This window comes from Fusarium solani, assembly GCF_023522795.1.
Source record: "Fusarium solani strain SB1 chromosome Unknown bctg00000011, whole genome shotgun sequence".
NCBI classification, from domain to species: Eukaryota; Fungi; Ascomycota; class Sordariomycetes; order Hypocreales; family Nectriaceae; genus Fusarium; species Fusarium solani.
In genome coordinates, this window is record NW_027072149.1 from 162640 (window position 1) to 188558 (window position 25919).

The following is a 25919-nucleotide window of genomic DNA, read 5'->3' on the forward strand; positions in this document are numbered from 1 at the left end:
CGTCCTTTTATCTTCCCTCCTTTCCGTGATTATAACAGGATGACAGATAGTACCTCGAAACGTCGTAGCAGACAGCGCACCGCTGTTTCCGATCGCAAGGAAAGTGAAAACTCGGCGCTTTGCGCTTTTATTGATTTGAACGGGGTTTCTGCTGATATGCCTTGCACTCGTTGCTTCCGCGCGAAAATCCCTTGTCTGATGACGGAAGACGATTCCCATCGTTGCAAAGAATGCATTCGTCAACGGAAAGCATGTGACGGGGTCTTGGTGGCGAGTTCCTGTCAGCCTTCGCGCCGTTTTGCGTCTTCTGATGCTCAATTGTTTCTTAGTGACGCGGCTGCTGGAACAGCAGAAAAAGCTAGAGGCAGACGAGGAGGCGGCCGGGAATGCGTTGATCGGTCTTCAAGCTCAGTTGTCTGTGTTGCAGACGCAAGTATCTGAGGCGGTGAGCCGGTTGGCTCGGATTCGGCGTATGCGGAATAAGGTGAAGGAGCGTAGCTCCGAATTGTTCCGTCGCGGGATGCAGGAGGCGGAAGATTTAGATGAATTGGAGCGTCTTGAGACGGAGGAGCGTCAGGGTGCTGAGGCGGGTTCCCTGGATGCTGCTCAGCTTCCACCGGATGTGTTGGATACTATCGATTGGAATTCTTTGGGCTTTTCCGCTGGTTTCGACGCGGTGGTTGGTGAAAGTTCTTCAGCAAACGTTGGGCATTGATGAGGTGTTTGGCTGGCTCCCAGGTGTTTTCGGCGTCGGTGTACCCTTTCCACTTGATCAGGTATTCCAATCGATTTCCCTTTTCCTCGTTTTTTCGTGCATTGAGGATTTTTTCTGGCTCGTATTCTCGTTCGTCTTCAACTTCCATGTCGTCGTCGTAGCCTGTATCGACCTTGATTGTTCCTTCTGCTGATTCAAGTAATGAAATGTTAAAGACTGGATGGAGCTTGACCTTCGGTGGCAAGTCCAATTTGTAGGTGTTGTCTGAGAGCTTCTTGAGAATTTTGAATGGTCCGAGGTATTTGAAGTCGAGTTTTTTGCTTGGGCGCTTTGTTTCGATGTTTTTTGTGGATAGGTAGACCATGTCTCCCTCCGAAAAAGTCGGTCCTTCCGATCTTTTCTGGTCGTAGTAGCGCTTCATCCGTTCTCGCACGAACTCGAGTTCTGCCCTCAGTTCCGCGTGTAGTTCTCTCAATTTGTCCGCTTCGACGATTGCTTTGACGTTTTGGATTCCATTGTATGAGTCTTTATACGGGTCCGGTGTGTAACCAAATAATGCGTAAGCTGGTGTGGTCTTGGTGCTTTCTTGCAGCGAGGTGTTGTAAGCGAACTGAGCCATAGGCAGCAGTTTCGCCCAATTGTTCTGCTCGTAGTTGATGTAACATCGTAGGTATGTCTCCACAATCTGGTTGACTCGTTCCGTCTGTCCGTCTACCTGGGGTCGGTAGGCCGTTGACATTCGTGGGTGCAGTCCTAGTTGAGCCATGAGGCCTTTCCAGAACTTAGAATCCAATGTTGATCCTCTGTCAGAGATGATTTCGTCAGGCATTCCGTGTATGCTAACGATATTTCGCATGAATATGTAGGCAAGTTGTTCGGAATCCGTCTGTTCGTTGAATGGTAGAAAATAGGAAAACTTCGTTAATCGGTCAACGATTACGAGTATGCTGTCGTAGTGTACTCCTGTAGCGGGGTCTTCTGATATCGGTAATTTGGTAATGAAATCCATAGTGATCGACTGCCAAGGTCGCTCTGCGACTTCCAATGGCTTGAGCTTGCCGTAAGGTTTGTGTCGTCGTGCTTTGGTGCGTGCACACAAGTCACATCGTTGTAGTACCGTTCTTACCACGTTTTTCATTTTCGGGAATTCATAGGTTCGTTGGAGTCGTTCCATCATCTTGGCTACTCCGGGGATGTCCGTGCAATCTGTGTTCATGGATGTGTTTGACCAGAGCTTCTTGAAGGTGCGTTGGTACTTGCATTTTCCCCGTTTTGTCTTCTTCTGGGATGTCCTGGTTGTGTTCGTAGATCCCATGGAATAGTTCTCCTTCCGTGATCTTGTCGATGAAGGCGATTCTTCGAGTTTCCATGAGTTTTGCCTGCTGGATGTAGGTTACTTGTCGTTGTTCATAGTGACCTTCTGGGTGTCTGATGCAAGATTTGATCTTGCACAATAACTTGTTCTGTCTTGAAATCACTTCGTCGGCTGATAGCATCAGCTCGTCCGTTCTCTGATCCTTTCCTGTGGATGATGACATAGTCGAATTCAGAGAGGTATTCAGCGTATCTGAGTTGTCTTCCGCTGAGTTTTTGTGTCGTTGCAAAATGGGATATATTCTTGTGGTCTGTGTAGACCTTGACCTTGTACTGACTTCCTAGGAGGTAATGTCGAAATTCTTTGAAAGCATTGACAATTGCAAGAAATTCTTTGTCGTAGATAGGGTAGTTGAGCTCGGCTCCATGTAGTTTTCGTGAATAGAAGGCTATTGGATGTAGCTTGCCGTTCTCATCTCGTTGTCCAACTTGGGCCCCTAATGCATAGTCTGAAGCATCAGTTTCTAGTTCGACTTCTTTGGTGGGGTCGAATGTGGCTAGAACAGGTTCTTTCAGGATTGCGTCCTTGAGTGCTTGGAACGCTTCTTCTGCCTTTGGGGTCCAGATGAATCTTGTCTCCTTCTTTGTGAGTTCAGTCAATGGTATTGCGATTTTCCCAAAGTTGCGTATAAACCTTCGGTAGTAGTTTGCGAATCCTATGAAGGATTGCACTTCCTTGAGGTTCTTCGGCCGTGGCCAATCTCTGACGGCCGCTATCTTCTTGGGGTCCATTCGGATTTCGTTCGGGCTGATGATGTGTCCCAAGAATTCTACTTCGTGCGTGTGGAATGTGCTTTTCTCGGGTTCGACGAGTAGGTTTGCGTCTTGGAGTGCCTTGAGCACTTTATGGACGTGTTCCGTGTGTTCTTCTTCTGTTTCCGAAAAGATTAGGATGTCGTCCAGATAGCATACCACAAAGTCGTCGAGATGTTCCCTCAGCACGTGGTTGATCATTCGTTGAAATGCCGCTGGTGCGTTCGTCAAGCCAAAGGGCATGACTGCGTATTCGAACAGTCCGAATTTCGTTCGAAATGCTGTTTTCCATTCATCTCCTTCCTTGATACGGATAAGGTTGTAAGCTCCCTTGAGATCTAGAGCTGTAAACCATTTCTTGTTGTGTAGTCTGTCTCGTAGTTCCGTGACTAGAGGCAACGGCGTTCGATCCTTGAGGGTGATGTCGTTGAGTTGCCGATAGTCGATAACGAGTCTGAGTTTTCCATTCTTCTTGGGTACAAACATGACTGGGTATCCTGCCGAGGACTTGGAGATTCGGATGTATCCCTTTCTCAGCATGTCTTGGAGGTATTCCTTCAGCGTTCGTAGTTCCACTTCGTTGAGGTTGTAGATGGGGTAGAACTTTGGTTTTGTTCCAACCTTTAGCTCTATTTCGAGGTCCCATTCGCTGTGTTCTGGTAGTCCGGTTTCCAGTTCTTCTTCGAACAGCTTCCGATAGATTCGGTACTGCAAGGGTATGTGCTTGAGCCTTTCTTGTTTGTCGGTTGGTGTGTGTCCTTCTTCGAAAGCTTTCTTCTGAAGCTCGAGGACTTTATCCATTTGCTTGAGTTTGCGTTTGACGAAAGCAATGGTTCTTCTAGTGCGGTTTGCTTCCTTTCTCGCACTGATATGTCGTGTCCCTTTGGGTGGTGAGGAGGTTCTTTCCTCATGCCATTCTTCTCCGTCGTCGTCGGTAGAAGGTTGAGATCTCAATTCATCGTTTGACTCGTCGTCATCGTTGGAGAGTGCGTCGTCCCACTGTCGCACCTGGCCAGTTCTCCAATCGATCCATGGGTTGTACTTGTGCAGCCATTTGTAACCTAGGACCAAATCGTGGCTCATGGCAATCACATCAAACGTGATTCCTTGATTTCTTTCATCGATTTGGACTTTGAGGTGATCAATCTCTCGGTCTACTCGTCCTCCATTCGAGGTAAACGGTTGTCCTTCCAGGTTCTCGGCCCTATACGGTTTCTTCTTGTACTTCCATCTGAGTCCAAGTTCGTTGACCACTTCGGGGTCCATGTAGTTCTCTTCTGCACCGCTGTCTACCAAAGCGTTATACTCCCTTCCGCGTATTCGTACTGAGAGGTTGAATGACTTCTGTCGTCGTCCGGGTTTTTCTGCACTTCTGAGTGCCTTTGTAGGGAGTTCTCCCCTGATTCCGCCCCCCTGCGGCCCTCCTACAGGTGGCGTTCGTCGTTTGGGTTCCCGAGTGTTGCATTGTCTCTCGATAGTCGTCGTCGTTCCTGTCGAGACTTCCTGCTCTCTCCTTGAAGGGTTCGTTCCATCAAGAATCGGAATTCTTTACTTGTGACTCCTTCCGTGTCCGACAGATATTCTGAATCTTGTTCGGACTGTCCCTTGGAGTCGTTTTCGGGGTATCCTTGTTCGCATTCCTGGCTCCTCCACGGTAGTCGTTGCTCGTAGAGATCAGGGTCGTTTTCTTCGTCACTAGTTTCAAGATATTTTTCCACTGGAGTCTTTTCGTGCCATGGCTACCGTACGCGTTCGTGAAGAACCGAGTTCCTTGGTAGGTTTCGGGAAGATAGCATTGACTACTTTTTCGTCCAAGTGGTCGATGCATTTGTCGTCATAGCAATGTATCCACCCGAGACTCTTGTGGTTAGGCTTGGTCGTTCTGATTGCTCGAGGTTCCTCTTCGTTGTCCTGGTTCTGGACTATGTTAACCTGTTTCTTACCTTGATTCCTTGGCTTCTTCGACCGTTCGCAGTTAGACGAATAATGCCCATACTCGTCGCAATTGTAGCATTTGATCTTGCTGATGTCTCTCGGTTTCCTCTCTCTACCTTTCTGAACGTTCCCCATGTTCATGGGTCCTGGTTCGGTGCCGTGAGAGGTGTCAGGCTGTCTCTTTTGTCCCTGGTTGGACTGGTTCTTAGCCTTGTCTTGAAGGTGGTTGTAGTTCCCCTTCTTCTCCTGGCGTCTTGCGAAGTTTCGATTGTCGATCTTGACTGCCGTTTCCATGTAGTTATCCAATGTCATCATAGCCTTGTCGATCTTGCAGAGTTCGTCCTTAACATCTTCCTTGAGACCCCGATAGAACCTATCCTTGAAGTATGTCTCATCCCAAGGTATCCTGGAGGCTATCTGAAGGAAGTTGGCGACATATTCAGATGCAGCCTTTGTTTGCTTCAGTCTCATCAGTCGATCAGTGGCCGCCTGTACTTCATCCACTTCCCCGAAGACTTTCTTCATCCTATCTTCGAAAGTGTCGTAGTCTCGAAAGATTTTCATGGTCACATCATTCGGGCTTCCTCGGACGTAATCACTCAGGAATGGTTCGAACCATCCTAGCGCGCTTCCGGTGAGGCAGCTTCCAGCGAATTTGACACGGTTTTCGTGCTTGAAGAATTGCGTGGGATAGTAGTGAAAATAGGTGCGTAGCTCCGTCAGGAATGTTTTGAGCTTCTTCTGGTCTCCGTCAAACTTGGTTGGTTTGTGAGGCTTGATGATTTCTCCGAGATCTTTCCCTCCATTGGCCTGGTTGGCAAGACTTTCGATGGTGTTGATTTGTTCGTTCCTGTGTCGGTTCCGTTCTTCATAGGTTCCGACGAGCTTGTCGACCTGTTCCTGCAGGCTCTTGTTATTGTTCCGGAGCCTTTCGGTTTCTTCCGCCTGCTGTGCCTTGCTAAGCTCGAAGTGGGCGAGGTTTCTTTCTTCGATCTCCTTCATTCTTTCAATGGCTCCGTGCTGACTTTCGACCACCGTCATGAGGCTCTTGACACGCTCATGTAAGACTCGGATTCTTTTGTCATCGTCTTCATCTGAATCGGACATTCGGACAATGTCTTCTTCATGATCCTTCGGTGGGGAGTCCTGAGGCTGCATTCCCTTGGAGGATTCTCCGGTAGTACCTTTGACAGGCATGTTGTCGAAACTTCGTTATTGCTCAGCGTGACGCGGCGTGCAACTGAACAAGAGCTTTCAACGTGTGACGGTCAAGGTTCCCAACGTAGTAAACCGTAACCTGCTTGGGTTTATGTTGGCAGTTGCAACGGGGCGTGGCGTACTGAGTATAGGGTGGCGAATCACGTCTGATAATGTCAAGAAGTATTCTTGAGTAATCAAGTTGTATTGAAAGCTAGAGAACTAGATTGACAGGAAATGTGCGAATGAGGGACTCTATATACTACATCTCTTTGTACGGGAGCGACATTGAAAAGTCGCTCCTTCTTCGAGGGAGCGACATCAGAAAGTCGCTCCTGGGTGTTGGAGCGAAACGGGTGGTCGCTCCTTTTGTGATTGGTTGCTTTCCTGGGGGTCACGTGCAAGGGCAGTGGCGAGTTCTCGTGTGACGGGGGTTGTAACAGATTAGTCATAATAAAAAAAACAACTAAGCGAGCTCTAGTAAGATAAGTAAAATATTTAAATAATAAAGATAATTTCCTTATATAACTAAAGGAAGAGAAGTAGCTTAAGTAGGCAGAGATTTATTAGTATTTTACTTAATATTTCCCCAAACGAGGTGGCTTAGGTCTATAAGTATACTATTATATAAAACTTAAGGATTATAGGAGAACTTAATATTATTATACTTCTCTAGGATACGGGACTTTAAGATAGGTGGGATATACCTTAAATAAGCTAAGGAGTGCTGCAATATATATTATTCCTTTATACCCCTGGTTATATACATGCATGGTTCCTTAGAGTTGTTAGCTAGGTAATCTAGAAGGCATATATGCTAATAGGATATCAATAGGGTGTGATATAAGTACCCCGATAAATTACTCCGTCTTAGGAAGGTCTGTAGGTACCCGTATGCGGATGGGCAACCAAATCTTCAACGGCGGGGCTAAGGCCCTGATCATGAAGGGGGTTCAGAATGAACTCGGCTTTGAGTTTTCGGGTTAGACGCCTATCAGACGCGCCAACCTCAATCCAGCACCACTTCCAGCAGGCGATAGAAGCATCATTGTCCTAAGTGCATCCTGGCATGTAACCATTTCGCCACGAGCTCCCGCACGTTGCGGACTTGCTCTTTGAGGTCAATTTGACGATGATCACACTGGAAATCGGGGTTCAAAATGAATGCGCCGTGAGGGGGTGATTCATTTTTAATCACGTATGCACAGAACAGGATTTTGGTACGAGACGTTGGCCAACCTAATTTTATGCGCCAGCATGTCCCTCCTCAAAACGTGATTCATTTTGAACCCCGTTCATGATCAGGGCCTAAAGGGGCATGGCTGGTTGGTTTATTCCTAGGTCATGGTCCTGAGCACAGATATGTTTCATAGTTGTAATTTTGCTATTTCACTAGCAGAGAAACCTAAGAATATAACTCTTCCCGACTTGCAGCCGATAGAGATTGTATTCCCTGCGATGGCTGTTCTCACATAACGACATTCTGCGGGTAGCCAAAGTAGGGGCTTTCCCCTAAGTGAGACCCAAGAAGTGTCGTCTTGTAAGCCAAGTGCTAGGACTGCCGAAGACGGTGACGGTGTCGCAGACTCTATGAAGGCAGTAGGTTCATTAGTCAAAGAAATTACCCCGGCCTGTGTGGCAAGACCAGCATTGCCATCCATAAAAGATAGCACTTGTGTATGACGCCCCAAGTAAATCACCTGTTCGCACTTGCCCATCTCCACGCTCCAGATCCGGACGATCTTGTCGGGGGAGGCCGACGCCACAAGCTTCGAGTTGTGCGAGAACACCACCGAGTTAACGCAGTCGCTATGGCCTTCCAGTATCAAGACGCATGCGTCCCAGTCCTCTTCGACATGCGGCCAACGACATAGTCATCTCGGAACACAGTTCTCAAATGACCTTCGAACGATGCTTTTGCTTGGGGCGAAAACCAGAACTGAAGAATACATCTGCAAGGGTGTTTCATCAATCACCCAGAAATTGGTTTTAACGAATCGAATCGCATCGGCCACGAAACTTGACAGGCTTGGAGTTCCCCTATCCTGCTAGGAGCCAGCAAAATTCGAGCTCACAAACTTTTGCTGGAGTTCTACCCTAAGCCATTCTGCCAATGATCTGAGTATCCCTTCAATTGTCGAGGACCTCCCGGCCGTACCGTGCCCCACACCACCCCTGTCATCAAGAAGGTACATGAGGGGAACTACACGTTGCGTCATTGATCACTACTGATATGAGCAGTGTAATGTAGCGATTTGTAACTCGAAAGATTGCCGGTACTTCTATCATAGGATTGAATACGTGGGGGATTAGGTACCTTTGATCCGATGCATTTTAATTGGCTGCTCCCCCCTGCCGTGACCTGGCGGGAGGTCCTCGATAGTTGAAGGGATACCAAAACAACCTGACGCTCAACTGGTGAGGACATGACAGAATTCGACGCAAGTACCAAGCTAATTTTGTGCAGGTTGAAAGATGGTGATGCGAATTGGCTATATGAGCCCGTTCAACCAAGTGCTAGCAAGATCTACTGTACACAGATTGGGCCATCGGGTGCCTCATTGTTCCAATCCTTTGTTCTGCCTCGGAGTTATAATGAAATGATAATAACGCCTATTTTTGAGCTTCTATAATTTGAGTTTAGAAGAGATATTTTATATTTCTTTTCATGGAAGCGAATATCACCCAAATTTAGATGCCATAATGCTCCTCCAATGAGTTGTTTACCGTAAAGAGTCCTCAATTTTCGCTCTTATCTCAGCTGGATACGACGTAGAGGACAGTGTGCGAGCCAAACCGCTACTGAGGCACCATCGGTTGCTGCTGCATCTTGTCTGATCAACCAATCAACCATGGATAGTGAGCATCTTGGTCCTCCCTCTTCACTTTCTGCATTACGCCACAGCAAAATGAAGATCCTGTCATCGTGACCCTTTCATCTGACACCGCATCTGCGTTCTGCCCAAGTGGGGACTACGGCTAAAGTGGCCTCGACAATCTTCTTCATTGATTTACCTCATTTCCCTCCCCACATGTATATCGTGCGCCGCTGTAGCTGACGTATGCTGATCCTGAACAGCATGGGCTGGCGAAAATGACACCGACGCCGAGTCAGGCCCATGCGCTTGCACTTGTGGAGCGAATTGAGGGCTGCCTGAGCCTCGTCGCTGTGTTACTCATCTTCATTGCGTACGGGCTCGTGCCGCGACTGCGGAACCCTCGGAACACCTTCATTGTCATGGCGAGCATCGCCAACCTCGGCTCGAGCATCGCTTGCATCATTGCGAGGGATGGACTCGCCGCTGGGGAAGACTCTGCGCTCTGTAAGGCGCAGGCGTTTCTGCTTCAAATGTGAGGCCTCTTTCGTTGCACAGTCTCCTGAAGTTGAACTTGAGACCAGCGATACTGACGCATCGATAGGCTGGGGCAGTCCGATCCGTGGTGGGCTTTTGGACTGTCCTTCAATACCCTCCTTGTTGTCCTGGGCCGTACAAACCCCCATTCATTCCACGCATGGCAGTTCTGTCTCGTCTGCTTCGGAGGGCCATTTTCCATCGCTTTTTCGCTGCTTTTTATTTCAACACGAGCTCGTGGACCTATTTATGGCCAAGCCTACGTGGGTTGCTTTTTCTTATTTGTAAACTGAAAGCTTCACATTAACTATTGGATAGGTTTGGTGTAGCGTTAGTGATAATTGGCCAAACGTTCGCGTCTTTTCCTCTTACATCTTCGTATGGCCTTGTATCGTTGGTTCAGTCGTCCTGAATATCATCGTTGGCTACCGCATCTTTCACTCAAGGAATCAAATCCGAAATTTGTCAAATTCAATGGTAGCTTATTTGGCCATCCTCAACTTGTTTACGTCTGTTGACACAGTTCAGGACTCAACCAAGACTGCCACACGCAACGCCGAGAACGCTGCATATCCGGTGCTGGTCGCTGAAGACTTTGTCACCCTCCCGCCAGTTCCATATATTTCGCTTCCTGTGCCGTTACACGCACGACCAACATTAGGGGTTCTGGAAGCCTCAATATACGAGACACCGGATCACTACCGATCGACAATCACTTCAAACAAACCTCGCGATTCGACTTCGCGAAAACACCGAGTACACCGCACCATAATGGTAACCAGAGGAGTACTATCGAAATGCCGTGTTGAGGACCCTGTGAAGAGGGTATATCTACGCGCCACATTCCTCTTCACTTTCAGCGTCGTCGTCTCGTGGACGCCAGCAACCATTAACCGCTTTCATAGCTTCAAGTACGGGCACTCCTCATTCCCGTACCAAATTGCGACTGTGTCCCTTCTGCCACTCCAGGGTGTCTGGAATGCCATCATTTTCTTTGTGACTAGCCATAAAATTATGGAGGACTGGGCACAGGATCAACGGACTTTGAGGGTTTCCAGGCCGACGATTGATACAGAGGAGGCGGCGATAAGGACACCCGCTAGAGGCGCGAATATGGACGAGGACCTGGATCCTACTGATTCAGGAGGTGGCATTGAGCTGGGCCAGGTAGAACGCGCCCAACGAAGAAGTGGCGAACGGAGGTAATTTCATCGAAGCAGTATAGTAATATTCAGGAGCGAGCTTCTGAAGCAGCAAATAATATAAGAGAACTGCCGGTTTATCCCTCCACATCATCCAGTACACCTTCCTCGCATTCGTCTTCGTCCTCAACCCCAGCTTCCTGATGCTGCTGATATTTAGAAACAAGGTCATTCATATTAGACTTGGCCTCGGTCAGGGTTCAAAGCCACTCCACTGGTAATATTTGGGTGGATTATGTTTTGGCAGATCACCTCTAACAAAGACTGATATCTGCCCTCCACCTCAACAACACTCATCCTCGACTAACCTACACCAACACCCTCAGCTAACAACAGCAGGTCTCGCTTCAGCCGCCGAAGATAGGAGACTGAACACTTAGAGAAGTCGTCTTTAAGTTCACTTGCTACTGACCCTATGAGATCCCGCTGAAAACGTCCAAATTAGCAATGGGAGAGCGTAAAGCAGATCTTCGGACAGGCTTTAGGAGACCATAGCAAATTGATATAAAGAGATTGTGTAATTTAGCAAGAGCGCCGTTTAGGCTTAGCCCGGGCGTCATAAATAATATATACATGCATTCACATGGCCGATTCTAGCAAAATCACCGGAGAATAACACCTAGTGTAAACCCGTAGTAATAACGCCGGACGTGACATAGTAGACACTCGTCTGTAACTTTATTTAACTACTAGGGTTGGATTAAATGTCTTAAGGCATTTTATGCCTCCTTGTTAATTATATTAAAATTCTTATATATCTAGGGGAAAGTTATAGTATATACGTGCCGGCAGGATCCTCTTATTAGAAGCCTTGCTAAGAAGCTTACTTAAACCTAATTGCTTCTTTCTATATCTTTCATTAAACCCCCTGGTCTCTCTCTTTTAAGAAGAAGGGCTAGATTAAACTAGTAAGCTTTATTTTATTAAAATAAAAAGATACCTATTACTTAATTTATCATAAAAGTATAATAGGGGAACTACTATTTATATATAGGTATAATCTCTTATAAAATATTTCTTCTTGTTTTATACCTTATTACTGCCCTGGATTGGGACGCCTTTCAGGAAAACATCCACGTTACCTCCTGTAACTCCCACAGCTAGGACGAATGCACTCGAGTATCTTGTAGGTCGAGGACCAGCCACTTCGTTTTAGCAAGACTGACTCGTTTTTTTGGTTAAACAGGCGTCAAGGTCACCAAAGAGAACCCTCAGTTCAAACATGGCTGCCTACGCAGTGACCACTGCGTTCCTCCTCCCGGGGGACCAACAAAGTACTTTTATTTCGAGGTTGAGGTACTGGAGAGTTCGGCTTCCAAGTCAGTTCTTGTGCCCTGAACTTTAATCTAACTTAAAACTCACACTTTGATCAGACTTTTGGCTGTCGGGTTCTGCAAGCGTGATGTTCGGCATTATCGGATGCCAGGCTTGGATGCACGATCATGGGCCTACCATGGTGACGACGGGAATTTACTCCTCGAGTCGAGTTATCGAGGCCATGTTTCAAGTTCAGACTTTGGGGGCACCGGGATATTCGGTAAGAGTGATGTCGTGGGCGGTGGCCTCCACGTAGAGACAGGCGAGGGCTTCTGTACTCGAAACAGCAAGAAACTGAATATGGGTGAGCTGCCAACATAAGCACGAGTCAACTTATCGGATACTAACCCTACCATAGGAAATTCATTTCAGAAGGTGTGGGACAAGTTTAAATTGGGCAAGATATATCCATGTGTTGGGTTTGATGCGACCCAAGAAGGCATAGGCTTACATTTTGTTGTGAACTTTGGTGGCTCTCCCCATCATCCTTTCAGGTACAATGCCCCGGAGTAGCTGAAACAGGCAAAAGGAATGCATTGCTGCTTTGATTTTGAGGGAAAAAAAGAGAAGGATCTAACTAAGCCAGTCTTTGGTAAGCGAGTAAGCTGACAACTTCTCGACTCCACCCTAACTACGAGGGTTAAACACTTCTACAACCTTACGTAAATTCCAACTGCCAACATGGCCCAGGCCCTCTGCTCCTATTGTAAGGGCCTTTCTATTGATCGTTTGGTCCAACTAATGCAAGAGGATCTTCGCAAGAGTTCGATGCTCCCACCCCCGCCAGCTTCCCTGCATTACCAGCACCACGCGTCCTTCCTCGACCTTGAAAATGCCGCAAATAATGGCTGTCCCCTCTGCCAGTTCATAGTCGACTGTTTCAAGTGGACCGCTTTTCAAGATGGACACATACCACAATGGCCGCGTGATAACAAGCCGTCGACCAATCTCGCCGGAAGCATGTACGCTGCGGCTAAAAGGCTTGAGGTGTCGGATGTGAAGATCTGCCTCGATAACCGACGTATGACATCGGAATGGATCATGGGGAAGAGCATTGATAAAATGCTGGTTCGTGTTGGCTCCTTCTATGAGCTTCCGCTGGTCATAACCAGCCCTAGAGGTAAGCATCAGTCATCTGTTGATAGCCATGGATGCTTACTGGAGTAGGGAAGCGCCAGAGGACAGGCAACTACCCAGTCGGACGTTTCCAGACAGATTTGGATCTTGGATCAGAGGAGAACTACAGTCTACTGCGATCGTGGTTGAAAGAATGCCAAGAAAAACACTCTCATTGTCTGGGCCGAAAATACGGACCTGCTGAACTGCCCACTCGAGTCGTGGACGTGGGGGTTGCGCCAGTCGGTATCGAGTCTCACCTTGACAATGTCCGAATTCTATGCTCCCAGGGCATGCGGGCGGACTACATCGCCCTGAGTCATTGCTGGGGCGGTATGATCAAGACGGTGTTGAAGGAAAGCCTCTTGGCCGAGTTCCAGAAGGCCATTCTCACTTCGTCCCTGCCACGCAATTTTCGAGACGCAATCGCCATCACACGCAAGCTTGGCATCAGGTACCTATGGATTGACTCTCTTTGCATCATTCAAGATTCAAGGAGCGACTGGGAGAAGGAATCTAAAACGATGGGCCATATTTATCGGGATGCCTTTCTGACAATATCCGCCATGGCCGCTGAAGGGAGCGAAGGTGGCATCCTTGGCCCATGGCCAACTATCGACTTCCCAAAGGCAACGACCTTGCGTGTTTTCCCCCGTGGTGATGAAAATAATGCTGTTGTGAGACTGCATCTGGACCATGGTGAGAATTTCCCAAGTTGGTCTCAGGAGACGGCGCAGTCTCCCCTCAACTCTCGCGGCTGGGTCCTGCAGGAAAAGATCCTCTCGCCTCGAAATCTCTATTTTGGGTTCAAGATGATCTATTGGAAATGCCCTGAGGTCCTACAGGGCTCTGACGGTGCCCCGCTGCTCAAAGTATACCCCTACCCCATTGAGGAGTACCGCCAAATTGACGCCATCATCCACCCAAACACACAGCATGAATCCCCTGGCGACGACCCGAGGCCGCTTCTGAACACCTACTACCGCGTCGTCGAGGAATACACCAACCGAAAACTGACTGTCGCCTCCGATAAGCTGCCGGCCATTGCCGGAATAGCCTCCATCCTCGCGCCCAAACTTGGCCAATACCTCGCTGGGCTGTGGGCCCACGATATTCATTCTGGACTGCTGTGGTCAACTGCCGGCGGACCGTTATTGGAAACATCTCGTGCGCCATCTTGGTCGTGGGCGTCGAAAGACGGGCGAGTTTCAATTCCTAGCTATGCGTCGGATTCCCAATACAGTCTTGACGAATGGAAGCTCCAGATACTGGAATACGACATCAGCTTGAGAAACCCAGACATCCCTTTTGGAGAAGTGACAGGGGGGCAAATCATCATTCATGGGTGGACAATGCCCCTCGTCGGGAGGAAAGACGCCGTTATTCCACTTTTCGGTGGCGGTCGGTTGAGGTTTGATGCTGGAGCAAAAGAGATGGGCATGATTTTATCTAAGGACTCGGACTTGGGAGCTTGCCTTATCTACCAGAATCGGAATCCCAACACCCCTGCTGAAAAATCCACCCATCAGTTTGCAGCTAACGAGGACAAGTTTGAGGGGCAGGTTTATGTTGCGCTCATGGTCCTAGCAAGGCGTGGCCTACGGGCTATGCTTTCTTGGGATATATCAAAAGGTTTACGAGATGTAGTTGGGATAGATGGCTTGGTTCTCTGTCCACAGGGTGAAAATTACGTGCGAGTAGGAAAATTTAGCTGCTCCCTGGATGAGGATTCTTTGGGGATTGGCCGCAGATGTGGGTAAAGCAGAGATTAGTCCTGGTATAGTATTACTCCAATGGAATTACATATATTATGTGAAAGCCAGAGAGTAGCCTGGCTAAGCAACACGCAAGACTCGACAGACGGGATTTGCCCTTCTTAACTACCCACACTAATTATAACTACCAATCAATTGGTTCCGACTTGATTGGTTTATCAAAGAAAGACGTCAACTCTGTACCAGCCTTCGAGTCGCTCGCAAACTCTGGATACTCATCGTACGCCAAAAATCCAGTTCCATCATAACACCCGACATACTCGGCATCGATTTCATTGCCCTTTAAGATTCCTAGGTCCACCCAGAGCAGCAGATCACCACTCTCACAGGCACCCCCAGGGCCATATGCAGTCATGAACTGTCGCCTCAGCCTGACATGGACTTTATCCCAACGCCCCAGGTGTTCCATCTTGGAAAGGTCAAGCCAGAAGAGTATCTGGGCCTGGCGTATATAATCGAGGCCTGGGAACAAGGCAGAACCATTTGTGTTGGGCTCACCGTGGTGGCCGATCGTGCCGTTTGTGTCGTTCGCAGTCTGGCTTCTTTGACTAACTGTCTCATTTGTCACCCCCAGCATCTTGCCACTCGTGAATCCGTGGCAGGCTCTTGCAGATATCATACCCTGCTGGGGACCTGCTGTGACAACATTTGTGACCCATTGCTTGGTGAGGCCAGCAAAGTTCTCGTCCCAATATTCGCGTTCTTTATCTGGCATGAGACTGTAGTCTTGACCTTCGACTACCATGCAGATATTGTCCGGGAATTTGGTCATTCTCGTCCTTCCGTATCGAATCTTGGTCGTAAATGGTCTCGGCTCGGGTGACGTAGAGAGAGGAGACGCGAATTTGTCATCGGGAGAGTCTGGCGTCATACGTGATCGATATGCTCCCCAGTACCCCGTCTTCTCGGTGAGAGGGATAGATTCTCCGCAATGCCCAAAGCCGGATGGCTGCTCAGCATTGGACTCATACATGGCTCTGGTTGCGGGCAAGCTAATTGTTTCTCTCCAGAAACCGGCGTCGTCAGGAAGAGAATTCCAAAATGACAACGTGTCGTCACTGATCCACCACGACTTGAAAGACTGTGGGGAGGACCAGTAGCTCATCCAGATCTTGGAGGGGAGATCATTCTGTTCGAATTCGTCAACGTGGAGGGCTGTGTCCTTGATGAGGCCTTCGAACTTGTTGATAAGGTCTAGTTTGGCTGCACTGGGTGATTCTGCCTGGTATTGACAGCCAAAGAGAGAAACTGTAAAGTGATGTGCTGCAGGGAAGCGTGATCGAAGCATGGTGAGATAGATTAAGAACTGACAAGTAGATGAACTTGAGGCATGAGCAGATTCTCTTGGCAGTACGAGTGTCACAAGAGCCGTGTAATCGACGGTATATATACATGCCAGCTCTCGGTCCGCCTCTCTTCTCCATTTGCCTCTACCTGCTGTTTCGCTCTATCCCAACACACCGTCTCTACTATCGTCGGACCGAGCTGGATAAACAGTATCCGAGAGATAAGTTCAGTGTTGAATCCTATTCGGAAACTGTGGAATTATCAATTCGGAATCAGACTGAATCCAATCAAATGCCCAGAAATTCCGACACTTTAACCACCTCTAGACAGGCACCGAAGCTAGACGAGTAGCGCCTGGATATTTATTACCCAGCAGCTAAGTTGAATCGATAGTGTTTGATAGGCATGACGTAATTACAAATTGAATACTCACTCTTCTTTCAGGGGATAATACCGAATAATGCCTAATCAAGCAATCTCGTCTCTCGATCCCGATCTTCAGCATTGCGCAGACAGCCTTGCGCATGATCAGCCAGAACACATTATACAAGATTTTTGCCAGTGCTGCAGGCGACAAACAGTCAGGAACAACCCATAGGGCAAGCATAGTCTTGCTTGACCTATGTATCTTGTTGACCAATTTGGCGGTTGTTGCTTTGCACCCGTTTTTAGGAAAGGTATCTGAAATTGAAGTTCATACACATGCATACACATGCCGAAGCTTGATTTTTCATCCGGAAGAGACTGTTTGTTTACCATTCCATTCGCAGAACGATGCTCGAACCCCTGATCCCCGACATCCAATTTGAAGACTTCAACAGCTCGAATACCAAAGACATATACCACATGTTAGTCTAGCCATCTTCACTAGGGGTCTGAATTAAACCCTTGAGGCGGCAATGTCGATGCCCGATCAGATGTCAACATGGTCTGTTATGCTAGTGAGTAGGGTTATCAAAACGCAAAACCGGGGAGTGGCGAACTTCCATACTTGTGCCCACATGAACAAGACACAGAGCTGCCATAGCCACCGTTGGTGTTTTAGAATGAGCTACAGGCGCACGACCTGCAGAAGCCAAGGCCGAAGTTGGCCAACTGGACTTGTTGCGCAACTGCCATGTTTATGGTGATCGAGGAAAATTCTCTTTGGTGTCGGGGCGAGTTGCAAGATGAAGTGTCAAGATAAGCACAACTAGAGTTGATCAAAGATCAAAACAGCAGAGAATCCCGGGATATATAGATTGCCGCAAGACGCAAGCCGGCTGCCAGCTTACGTGGCATGCATCTTAGCGACTTGCAACTTGCTTCACACCATTACCAGCCAAAGAACCAAGTACAATTTCTTATGAACTCATAATCATGAATCCTATGTAACGACACAACGGCAGGCTGTTGGCCATGCTGCGTAGCAGTTACAGAGTGTGTGAATCAGGCTCGGAGGTAAGCCAGCCTGATGTCAAAACCCCGAACCAATACCTCGCCAGGATTTCTTAGGTCTCTACCCACCCTCAACACCGACCTTCCGGATATTCCCGGCTATGTAAGATAGTCCTGATGTTGGTGTGTTCAGCTGACGTTGTGAACATGACCTTGCTTATCTTAGGCGCACCCACCGATGGGGTAAAGTGCATGTTTATCGTTGGCACATCGGATGATTTCAGACTTGGCAGAAAGACGAAGACTCCAATTGCAAGTTAGGAAACAGTTACTATCGCTCGTGTGAGGCGACTTGGTAGTTACACTAGTACCCCGGAAGTAGTTTGAACTCGAAAGGGGCAGAGGCGCCGGTGACTTCGCCCATGCACCCGCTTCGCTATACCTACTTCGAGATTCACTCTGTATGCTTGCTTTAACCTCCACTTCCGTGTCTCCTATTTGTTGCCTTGACTTCCTTGTTAGAGAAATGGTCGATCTGTCATCTAGGTACGAATTGGACAGGCTGAACAACCATCCGCATGCGTGGCATTGAATGATAGCCACGTCCAATCGATTCCGTCAGATGCCAGCCTACCAGTACCTCCATATGCACCATGCATGTTGTACTGCTCGGCTCAGCTGTTCCAGACAATGATTGGACAAAGTCGTTGGTTGAATGGAGGGGATTTTGATACTGGGTGTAGCTTCAAATAGTTTGTTCCCAGAGCACTCAGGGAGTAGGGGAACCAAGAGAGAATGGGACAGTTGTGTCATTGGGTCAAAAGCATGGATGACCGACATAAAGACGGTGAAAATTAGAGTGCTAACTCTCCCCTCCCAACCCTCAAGAGACCGAGGTTACCTTGATACAGCGATATCTAACCCAGTATCGCTGTCGTCATTGACACTTGCTCTCCTTATTATCTCCTCATTTGATAGTTTTGGGGGGTATCAACGATACTCACCTTTATCATCACCAAAGTCCAGGAAGTAAAATTTCTTCCGGACTCCGAGACATTGTCTCTTTAGAGTCGGGAGGGGAGACTGATTAGTTTCCACCTCATAACCTAACCAAACCATGGTCAAGTTACCACCTGCCGTAAATAGCAAGCCAGAGGCTGCTTGTGTGTACTGCACAAACTGTTGCAGAGACGTGGCTTTTATCAACGCCCCGGTTGGCGCAATGGTTGCTTATGAACCTTTTTGGGATGGTTCTCCATCCCTGTGCGACTTCGACATAGATACCGGTCTCGATCAACGTAACAAAGTAGGCATCAGATTTCATCGTGGAAAACACTAAGGAGCTGAATCGGACGGTGGATCGGTAATGGCCGCACCCTTCTGAATACCTCATTAGGGTCTCGTGTGGAAAGCAGATGGTTGAAACTTGGCTCAAATAGCTTGATATCAGCGGTCCTGAAGGCACGGGTCGAATTACGATGCTGTCGGACATGCCGGGCGATGTTAGTTTTTATAGTACAATATCACGCTGTTTACAAAAAATGGTACACCAAGAACTATCATGATAAGGGAGATCGTGAAATCCCATAATGAAACCCATAATGAAAGGAGGTTATATTCTACTAGATACTCGATAGTATCGACTTGCAAAGACCAATAGAAACACGCCTTGGCTCAAATGTATAGCAGACAGGGTCGACAATGTAAGAAGGACAGAGCACGCGTTACGCGTTACTAACGCGCCGACCACCGATCGAAACGATAAAGACAGGTCGCCATAGTATGGATATGTGTGGTAATAGACCGGAGATACATATACCGATGATAGATGGACAGAGGTACATGACAATGAAGAATAGAAGAGTAGGGATTCCTTGACCGCCCTCCACACACAATTCCAACTTCCTCGCTGTTTCCTTATCGTTTTTCTGAAGCCTCAGAGATCGTTGGCGAAAAAGACTGGCGTCGAGGCGTGCGTGTTGACGCGAAGGCTCAGTTGATCCGGGCGAGAGTAGTGTCCAACAGTATCAAGGTTCTGTTTAGCCTTGTACTTCTCCTTGATATCAACCTCAGCATAGAGGATTCCCTCCTCGTCAGGCTTCAGTGGCTCAACAAGTTCCTGTCCGAATGGCGAAAAGATTGTACTGAAGCCACCTCCGCTCTTTTCCGTGTAAGCGTAACCTTGAATGTTGGCCGCCTCCTTGCTCTTTTCGGTGAGGATCTGACTTGCTAGGACAACAAAGCATGCACCCTCCTGAGACAGGATATTGGAAAAGTTCTTGCACGTCTCTGGGACAATGTGGTAGGGCCACCCGGGATTGTGCTGCGGGAAGATGGAAGGCCAGCTGGAAATATGAATATCGACATCCTGCGAGTACTCATAATATCTCAGAAGCGGCTGGCTGTGCTCCCAGCAGTTAAGTCCTCCGATTCGGCCGAACTTGGAGGGCACGACCGTCTTGAGGGACTCGCCCTGTCCGTCGCCATAGATGGCTCGCTCCACGTGGGTGGGCTTGATCTTGCGGCGATGGTGGACGATGGTGCCAGTCTCGTCGATGAAAGACTTGAGAATATTAGAACCCCAGAAGAAACGAGACGACGTTGCCTTTGACATACCTGAGCAATATACAGAGTTCCCTTGTATCTCTCACTGTATCCCAGCACAATAAACACTCCAGCCTCACGAACAGCATCCCGAATACGGTCCATCTCGGGGGACTCCCTCTCCAAAGAGTTCTGGAAGTACTCATTCATATACGGCGCATTATCCGTGGGAGAGTTGGCCCAGATGCTCCTAGATTTTAAGTAAGATAATCCCGCCTCGACACTATTATAAAGGCCTACACTTACCATGGGTAGCCAGGGATAAAGACCTCCGGGAACCCGATGACGTTGGCGCCGTTGCTAGAAGCCTCCTGGATGAGGCTGATGACCTTGGCAACACCGCCCTGTAGGTCGTTCCAGACAGGCTCGGCCTGAATGGCGGCGACTTTGACGGTACTGCAGTTGCTAGACATGTTTGATGAGGATGGTCGATATGGCAGTGGAGTTGACAAGGTCATAGGTGTTGATGCAGCTGGTGGTGGTTTGGTTGAGTTGAGTTGATACGGATGGCTCGGAGTTGAGAAGGTGCTTTATAGTTGTTATTCAAACTTGGCAACCAACACCTATACATCAATTTTAAGCCCTCCGGTTTGTCCATTTCCCGATATACTCATCGGATAGCTCGCGAATCACTGCATTATGGATGCTAGTAAGTGGTGGACGAAATACGACCGATGTTTGGCCAAGTGACTACCGGATAATGAGTACCCGGCCAATTGCACAGGTTTGCGTCGCTGATCATGGGCATGACTTGACTATCCTACCGCTGATTACGGATATTCATTATCCTACCCTATCCCGTTCATACCTATAGCATTTTACCCGACGCTCAACTCTACATGCCGCGCCGCGAGCCGAAAACAGACCGACAAACAATCCGAGGGCCGACGTGCTACCGACCCTCCGGTTCGCTTGGGATTAGAAGAAAGTTGAGGAGGTTATGGATGACCCAAACCACCCTAAGCTTGGAAGTTCTTTTGATTAGTTAGCATCTATGCTGTCTTCTTGTTGGAGTCCATTGTGCAAAGGATCAATACCTATTCCGACCCATTGGTGACGAGCAAGTCTGCGGCGGTTAGTACTATGTCTTTCCTCCTTTTATTGAACTCAACACGCTCATTTCAACACACAGACCAGCTGTACCTGGTTAAGGTTGGCGGTTCAAACAGGGCTACGGTGCCATGTTCACCTAGCAATGTGCTGCTGGGGGGCGGAGGCACTGTGAGGTGGCTTCGGACTGCACATGGGATAATGGTTGCTCAGCTGAAAGCCAAATCACCAACCACCGAGGTCAATGCCTTGACGATCACGCTCTAAGGGATCCTGCTGCATGAGAAGTTATGCGAAACCACTAATGACGACGGACCCTTTGCGCCACCGCCTGAGGACCTCGGTCGGAGAATAGCGACTGGACTTGAACTGCTGGTGCAAGTTTCAAGATATACTCAGGAGATAAGAGATGCAATTCTAAATAAGGCGTCCCGATATACCAGCGTGTAAACTAATAGATTTTGCAAAAGTCTGGACACAACTACAGGGTGAGTTGATGGACACTAGCCCTAGTCATCATCAAAAGCCCAATCTAATCAATTAAAAGTTAACATAGACCCTACTCTCCCAACCCACAAGTGCTGGACGTCCACTCTTTATCTCCGCAGTTCCTTTGGTTGTCGTGCGAGCTAATAACCGGACTTGACTTTCTGAGCTACCCAGAGCAGCGTAAACATCAGGTCCAAGCCTGGTCTCCTGTGACATATTCAAAACAACAAGAGCTCTCCTCTTTGTTGACTCCTGCGCATTTATGGGCACTGCACTCTCCTTGATGTAGGTGAACGTATGCTCGTCGGTGGGATCCAGCAGTTTGAATGAGCCAAACACAAACAAATCCTGGTACTCCTTGCGTAGTTGCAGAGTATGCTTGTAAAAACTCAGAATTGAATCAGGATCCTTGACCTGTGTGGCTGCGTTGATATCACGATAATTCTCATGGACACGCATCCAGGGTCGTACTTGAGCATCCGTAAAGCCAGCATTGGGAGAACTATCCCACTGGAATGGAATTCTGGCATGGTCACGAGCCATGATCTGCAAGCCATGCATCGTGGCCCGGACCTTCTCCTCATCCCCAGACTCGACGGCCTCAGCGTAAAAGTTGGTGCTTTCGATATCCTTGTATTCTTCAATACCCCAAGACCGAGGCATATTGGTCATACCAATCTCCTGGCCTTGGTACAGGAAAAGTGTACCAGTGAGCGTCGTTTGCCAAAGAGCAATTGTCTTTGCAGATTTCAACCACCACTCTGCTGATGAAACATCCCCAAAACGATCCACTGCACGTCCATTGTCATGGTTCTCGCAGAAGGCCGTCGTCCACGCATCAGTGCCCTCGATGAAGCTCTGCCACCTGTGCACAAACTCCTTGAGCTTGGACAGTGGGAAAGGATCATAGATGTACTTGCTGCCGAAGCCATTGCCATTGCCGAGGCGGATCATGGAGAACTCAAAGACCATGTCGAGCTCCCTGGCAGCTCGGGACACGTAGGGGATGACTTGGGAAGGGTGTGGAGTGAGGGAGAGCTCGCCGACTGAGACGGCGTTGTAAGGGCCGAGGACTTTCTCGTACATCTCATGGATGAACTCATGAATGCGAGGTCCGTTGCACCACATCTCTGGGGCGGGCTGATGGGGAGAATCTAGGTCGGTGATAGGAGCGTCAACGAAGTCGCGTCGCTTTGAGTACTTGTTGACCGTGTCAATGCGGAAGCCATCCACACCACGGTCTAGCCAGAAGCGCATGGTATTCTCATAGATGGCCTCCCGGCACTCATCGTTGTCCCAATTCAGATCTGGCTGATCTGGCGCGTAGAGGTGAAGGTAGTACTCTTGGGTATGCTCATCCCAAGTCCATGTAGAACCTGCAAAGTACCCACGCCAGTTTGTCGGTGGGTGCCGAATGCCGTTCTTGTCGTAGCGAGCTGGCTTCCAGATGTACCAGTCACGCTTGGGGTTGCTCTTGGATGATCTTGAGGCCTTGAACCATTCGTGCTCGGTCGAGGTATGGTTGACGACAAGGTCGAGGATGATCTTCAGACCACGCCTGTGGCATTCCTCGACGAGAACGTCGACATCCTCGACGGTACCGTATGGCTCGTAGATCTTCTGGTAGTCTGACACATCGTAGCCCATATCTTTCTGTGGACTTTCAAAGATGGGCGATACCCAGACCACGTCAATCCCCAAATCGCTCAAATAATCAAGCTTGGAGATGAGGCCGGGTAAATCACCCCAGCCGTCGCCATCGGAATCTTTGAAACTGGCTGGGTAGACCTGGTAGAAGGACGCAGCTTTCCACCACGGTTCTTTGCCGACATATTGGTTGTCGTCGTCCCAGATGATGGAGCCCATGGCGCAAATATTCAAGAAAGAGGATGAAAGGAGACAAGAAATCTACAGTGCAACTGATTGTTGGGACGGATGGGGGCTTATTATTCACTGCATTTGTGGAGTATGTCCTCTTATCAGGCGGAGTGGCCGCATGCGATGAGTGTCGCTACGCACACATGGCAGGGATCGGCTGTGGCGAGTTTGCTGATTGATGTCATCACATGAAAAGGGAGTCCGTTCTTCCACCAGCGTGATCAATTTCCGGCGGAGCTTCCGCATCTAAATCATAAGCGAAGAGGCCATTGTCGGAGTTCCTCCGCCACCCTCTCCAAACGACTTCATGCACCAATCACGATCTGGCTGTGCTCACCAAGCAGGGGCTAGTGGCGGAGTCTCCGCCAAATACCGCCAAGTGACGGAGACTCCTGATTGAAAACGCTCCTCTTTATGCTCACGAGCCAATGCAAATCCTTTCCTGTCACCCCACAACCCCCAGGCACGCTCTCCAGATTTCCCCACGCTGTTTCCAGACTGCTGGGCGCATGGCAAAAACCGGGAGAAAAGACTCTGGGGATTGAGTTACAGGCTTCTGCTCAATCAGGCTTGATCGAGGCGTTTTCGCCTCATATAAGGACCGTGTGATCCCCTCTCAAAGAGCATCAGATCTACCTTGACTCCATCCAACCCTTCTATCAATTGCTCAATTGCTCAATTCCCTTCAGCACGACACAATGGCGCAGCCAAAACACTCCCTCCACGAAAAAGACCTGGACGCCTACCATGAGGAGACGGCCAACACCGAGGCCCTTGCCTCTGAGGCCAAGGTCGCCGCTGAGGCAGAGCACCACATGAGCCTCTGGGACGCTGTCAAGACGTACCCCAAAGCCATCGGCTGGTCGGTTCTGCTCTCCTCGACGCTCATCATGGAGGGCTACGACCTCGCTCTTCTGGGCAACTTGTACGCGTCGCCCGTCTTCAATCAGAAGTTCGGCACCTACAACGCCGCCACTGAGGAGTACCAGGTGTCGGCAGCGTGGCAGTCCGGGCTCTCCAATGGAGCGCGTGCCGGCGAGATCATTGGACTGATCATTGCTGGCTGGACGGCTGATCGATACGGATACAAGATGACGATTATCGGGGCATTGGTTGCCATGATCGCATTCATCTTTGTCTTGTTCTTTGCTCCTAACGTCAAGATCTTGGTTCTTGGAGAGGTGCTTTGCGGTATGTTCCATCACTCCCCAACAGCAAGAAATCGTGTTGACTCGAGTAGGCATTCCTTGGGGTGCGTTCCAGAGTGTCACACCAGCATATGCCTCTGAAGTTGCGCCAGTCGTCCTGCGTCCATACCTTACGACATTCATCAACATGTGTTGGGTCATTGGTCAGTTCTTTGCTGCTGCTGTCAACAAAGGCTCCGTTGGCCGAAATGACCAGTGGGCCTACCGTATTCCCTTTGGTGTACAATGGGTTTGGCCGGTCCCTATTCTAGCCGGCGTGATCTTTGCTCCCGAGTACGTCTTCCATTGTCACATGTCAAGATCTTTCCTGTGCTAACAAGCTCCCAGATCTCCTTGGTGGTACGTCCGCAAGAACAACAGGGCCGCCGCCAAGAAGTCTCTCCTCCGTCTCACATCCCGAAACCAACCCAACTTCAACCCCGACGACACTATCGCCATGATCGAGCACACAAACGAGCTGGAGAAGAACATGAAGGAGGGCACCACTTACCGGGACTGCTTTAAAGGCGTTGATCTGCGCCGCACAGAGATTGTGGTTGGAATTTGGCTTGTTCAGACCCTCGGTGGACAGAACCTTATGGGCTACTTCTCCTACTTCCTAAAGCAAGCCGGAATGGATCCTAGCAACTCTTTCTCTCTTTCCATGGGCCAGTACGCTCTCGGAATGGTCGGCACTTTTGGATCCTGGTTCCTGATGGCCAAGGTCGGCCGCCGCACCATCCACTTCTCAGGCCTCTGCTGCCAACTCATCATCCTCGTCATCGTCGGCTCCCTTTCATTCTCAAAGGACAACGGCTCCGTCTGGGCCATCGGCGCCATGCTCATTGTTTTTACTTTCGTCTACGACTTCACCGTCGGCCCCGTCACATACTCGCTCATCTCCGAGTTGTCTTCTACGCGTCTCAAGGCCAAGACGATCGTCATGGCCCGCGCTGCCTACAACGCCAGCAACATCTTTGTCAACGTCATGACCAACTATCAGCTTTCGTCGACAGCGTGGAACTGGGGAGCTCGAACGGCTTATTTCTGGGCGGGTACTTGTCTGGTCTCGGCCATTTGGGTCTTCTTTAGACTTCCCGAGCCCAAGGGTCGGACATACGCTGAGTTGGACATTCTCTTCGAGAAGAAGATTGCAGCGAGAAAGTTTGCCAAGACCCATATCGACCCTTACTCTCATGAGTTGACGGCTGAGAAGAAGTTGACTGCTGAAAAGGAGCTGTAATGTAAGAGCCATGCTGGAGGAGGTTGAGTCCAATTCTCAATATCAAAGGAATACGAGATATCTCTGC

General features: G+C 49.0%; 7 protein-coding genes across 7 annotated transcripts; 3 read left to right on the forward strand and 4 right to left on the reverse strand.

The window, feature by feature from the left end:
- Positions 1 to 632: 632 nt before the first annotated feature.
- Positions 633 to 5974, reverse strand: MRS44_015071 (uncharacterized protein; the record flags this gene model as incomplete). Its single annotated transcript, XM_065619061.1, has 4 exons — positions 633 to 2094; positions 2133 to 4214; positions 4271 to 4529; positions 4591 to 5974. The coding sequence occupies 4 exons, from the start codon at positions 5972 to 5974 to the stop codon at positions 633 to 635; spliced, it is 5187 nt and encodes a 1728-aa protein (XP_065475133.1).
- Positions 5975 to 9068: 3094 nt separating this feature from the next.
- On the forward strand, positions 9069 to 10533 carry MRS44_015072 (uncharacterized protein; the record flags this gene model as incomplete). The annotated part of the gene is made up of 3 exons (XM_046271604.1): positions 9069 to 9325; positions 9395 to 9590; positions 9646 to 10533. The coding sequence occupies 3 exons, from the start codon at positions 9069 to 9071 to the stop codon at positions 10531 to 10533; spliced, it is 1341 nt and encodes a 446-aa protein (XP_046126012.1).
- Positions 10534 to 12527: 1994 nt separating this feature from the next.
- Positions 12528 to 14722, forward strand: MRS44_015073 (uncharacterized protein; the record flags this gene model as incomplete). Its single annotated transcript, XM_046271624.2, has 2 exons — positions 12528 to 12966; positions 13014 to 14722. The coding sequence occupies 2 exons, from the start codon at positions 12528 to 12530 to the stop codon at positions 14720 to 14722; spliced, it is 2148 nt and encodes a 715-aa protein (XP_046126013.2).
- A 139-nt stretch (positions 14723 to 14861) lies between these two features.
- Positions 14862 to 16025, reverse strand: MRS44_015074 (uncharacterized protein; the record flags this gene model as incomplete). The annotated part of the gene is made up of 1 exon (XM_065619062.1): positions 14862 to 16025. One exon carries the CDS (start codon positions 16023 to 16025, stop codon positions 14862 to 14864), a length of 1164 nt encoding a protein of 387 aa, XP_065475134.1.
- A 3312-nt stretch (positions 16026 to 19337) lies between these two features.
- MRS44_015075 (uncharacterized protein) lies at positions 19338 to 20418 on the reverse strand (the record flags this gene model as incomplete). The annotated part of the gene is made up of 3 exons (XM_046282638.1): positions 19338 to 19964; positions 20018 to 20195; positions 20252 to 20418. 3 exons carry the CDS (start codon positions 20416 to 20418, stop codon positions 19338 to 19340), a joined length of 972 nt encoding a protein of 323 aa, XP_046126015.1.
- A 1177-nt stretch (positions 20419 to 21595) lies between these two features.
- On the reverse strand, positions 21596 to 23410 carry MRS44_015076 (uncharacterized protein; the record flags this gene model as incomplete). Its single annotated transcript, XM_046277551.2, has 1 exon — positions 21596 to 23410. The coding sequence occupies one exon, from the start codon at positions 23408 to 23410 to the stop codon at positions 21596 to 21598; it is 1815 nt and encodes a 604-aa protein (XP_046126016.1).
- Positions 23411 to 24120: 710 nt separating this feature from the next.
- Positions 24121 to 25852, forward strand: MRS44_015077 (uncharacterized protein; the record flags this gene model as incomplete). Its single annotated transcript, XM_046267793.2, has 3 exons — positions 24121 to 24613; positions 24663 to 24903; positions 24958 to 25852. The coding sequence occupies 3 exons, from the start codon at positions 24121 to 24123 to the stop codon at positions 25850 to 25852; spliced, it is 1629 nt and encodes a 542-aa protein (XP_046126017.1).
- Positions 25853 to 25919: the final 67 nt, after the last annotated feature.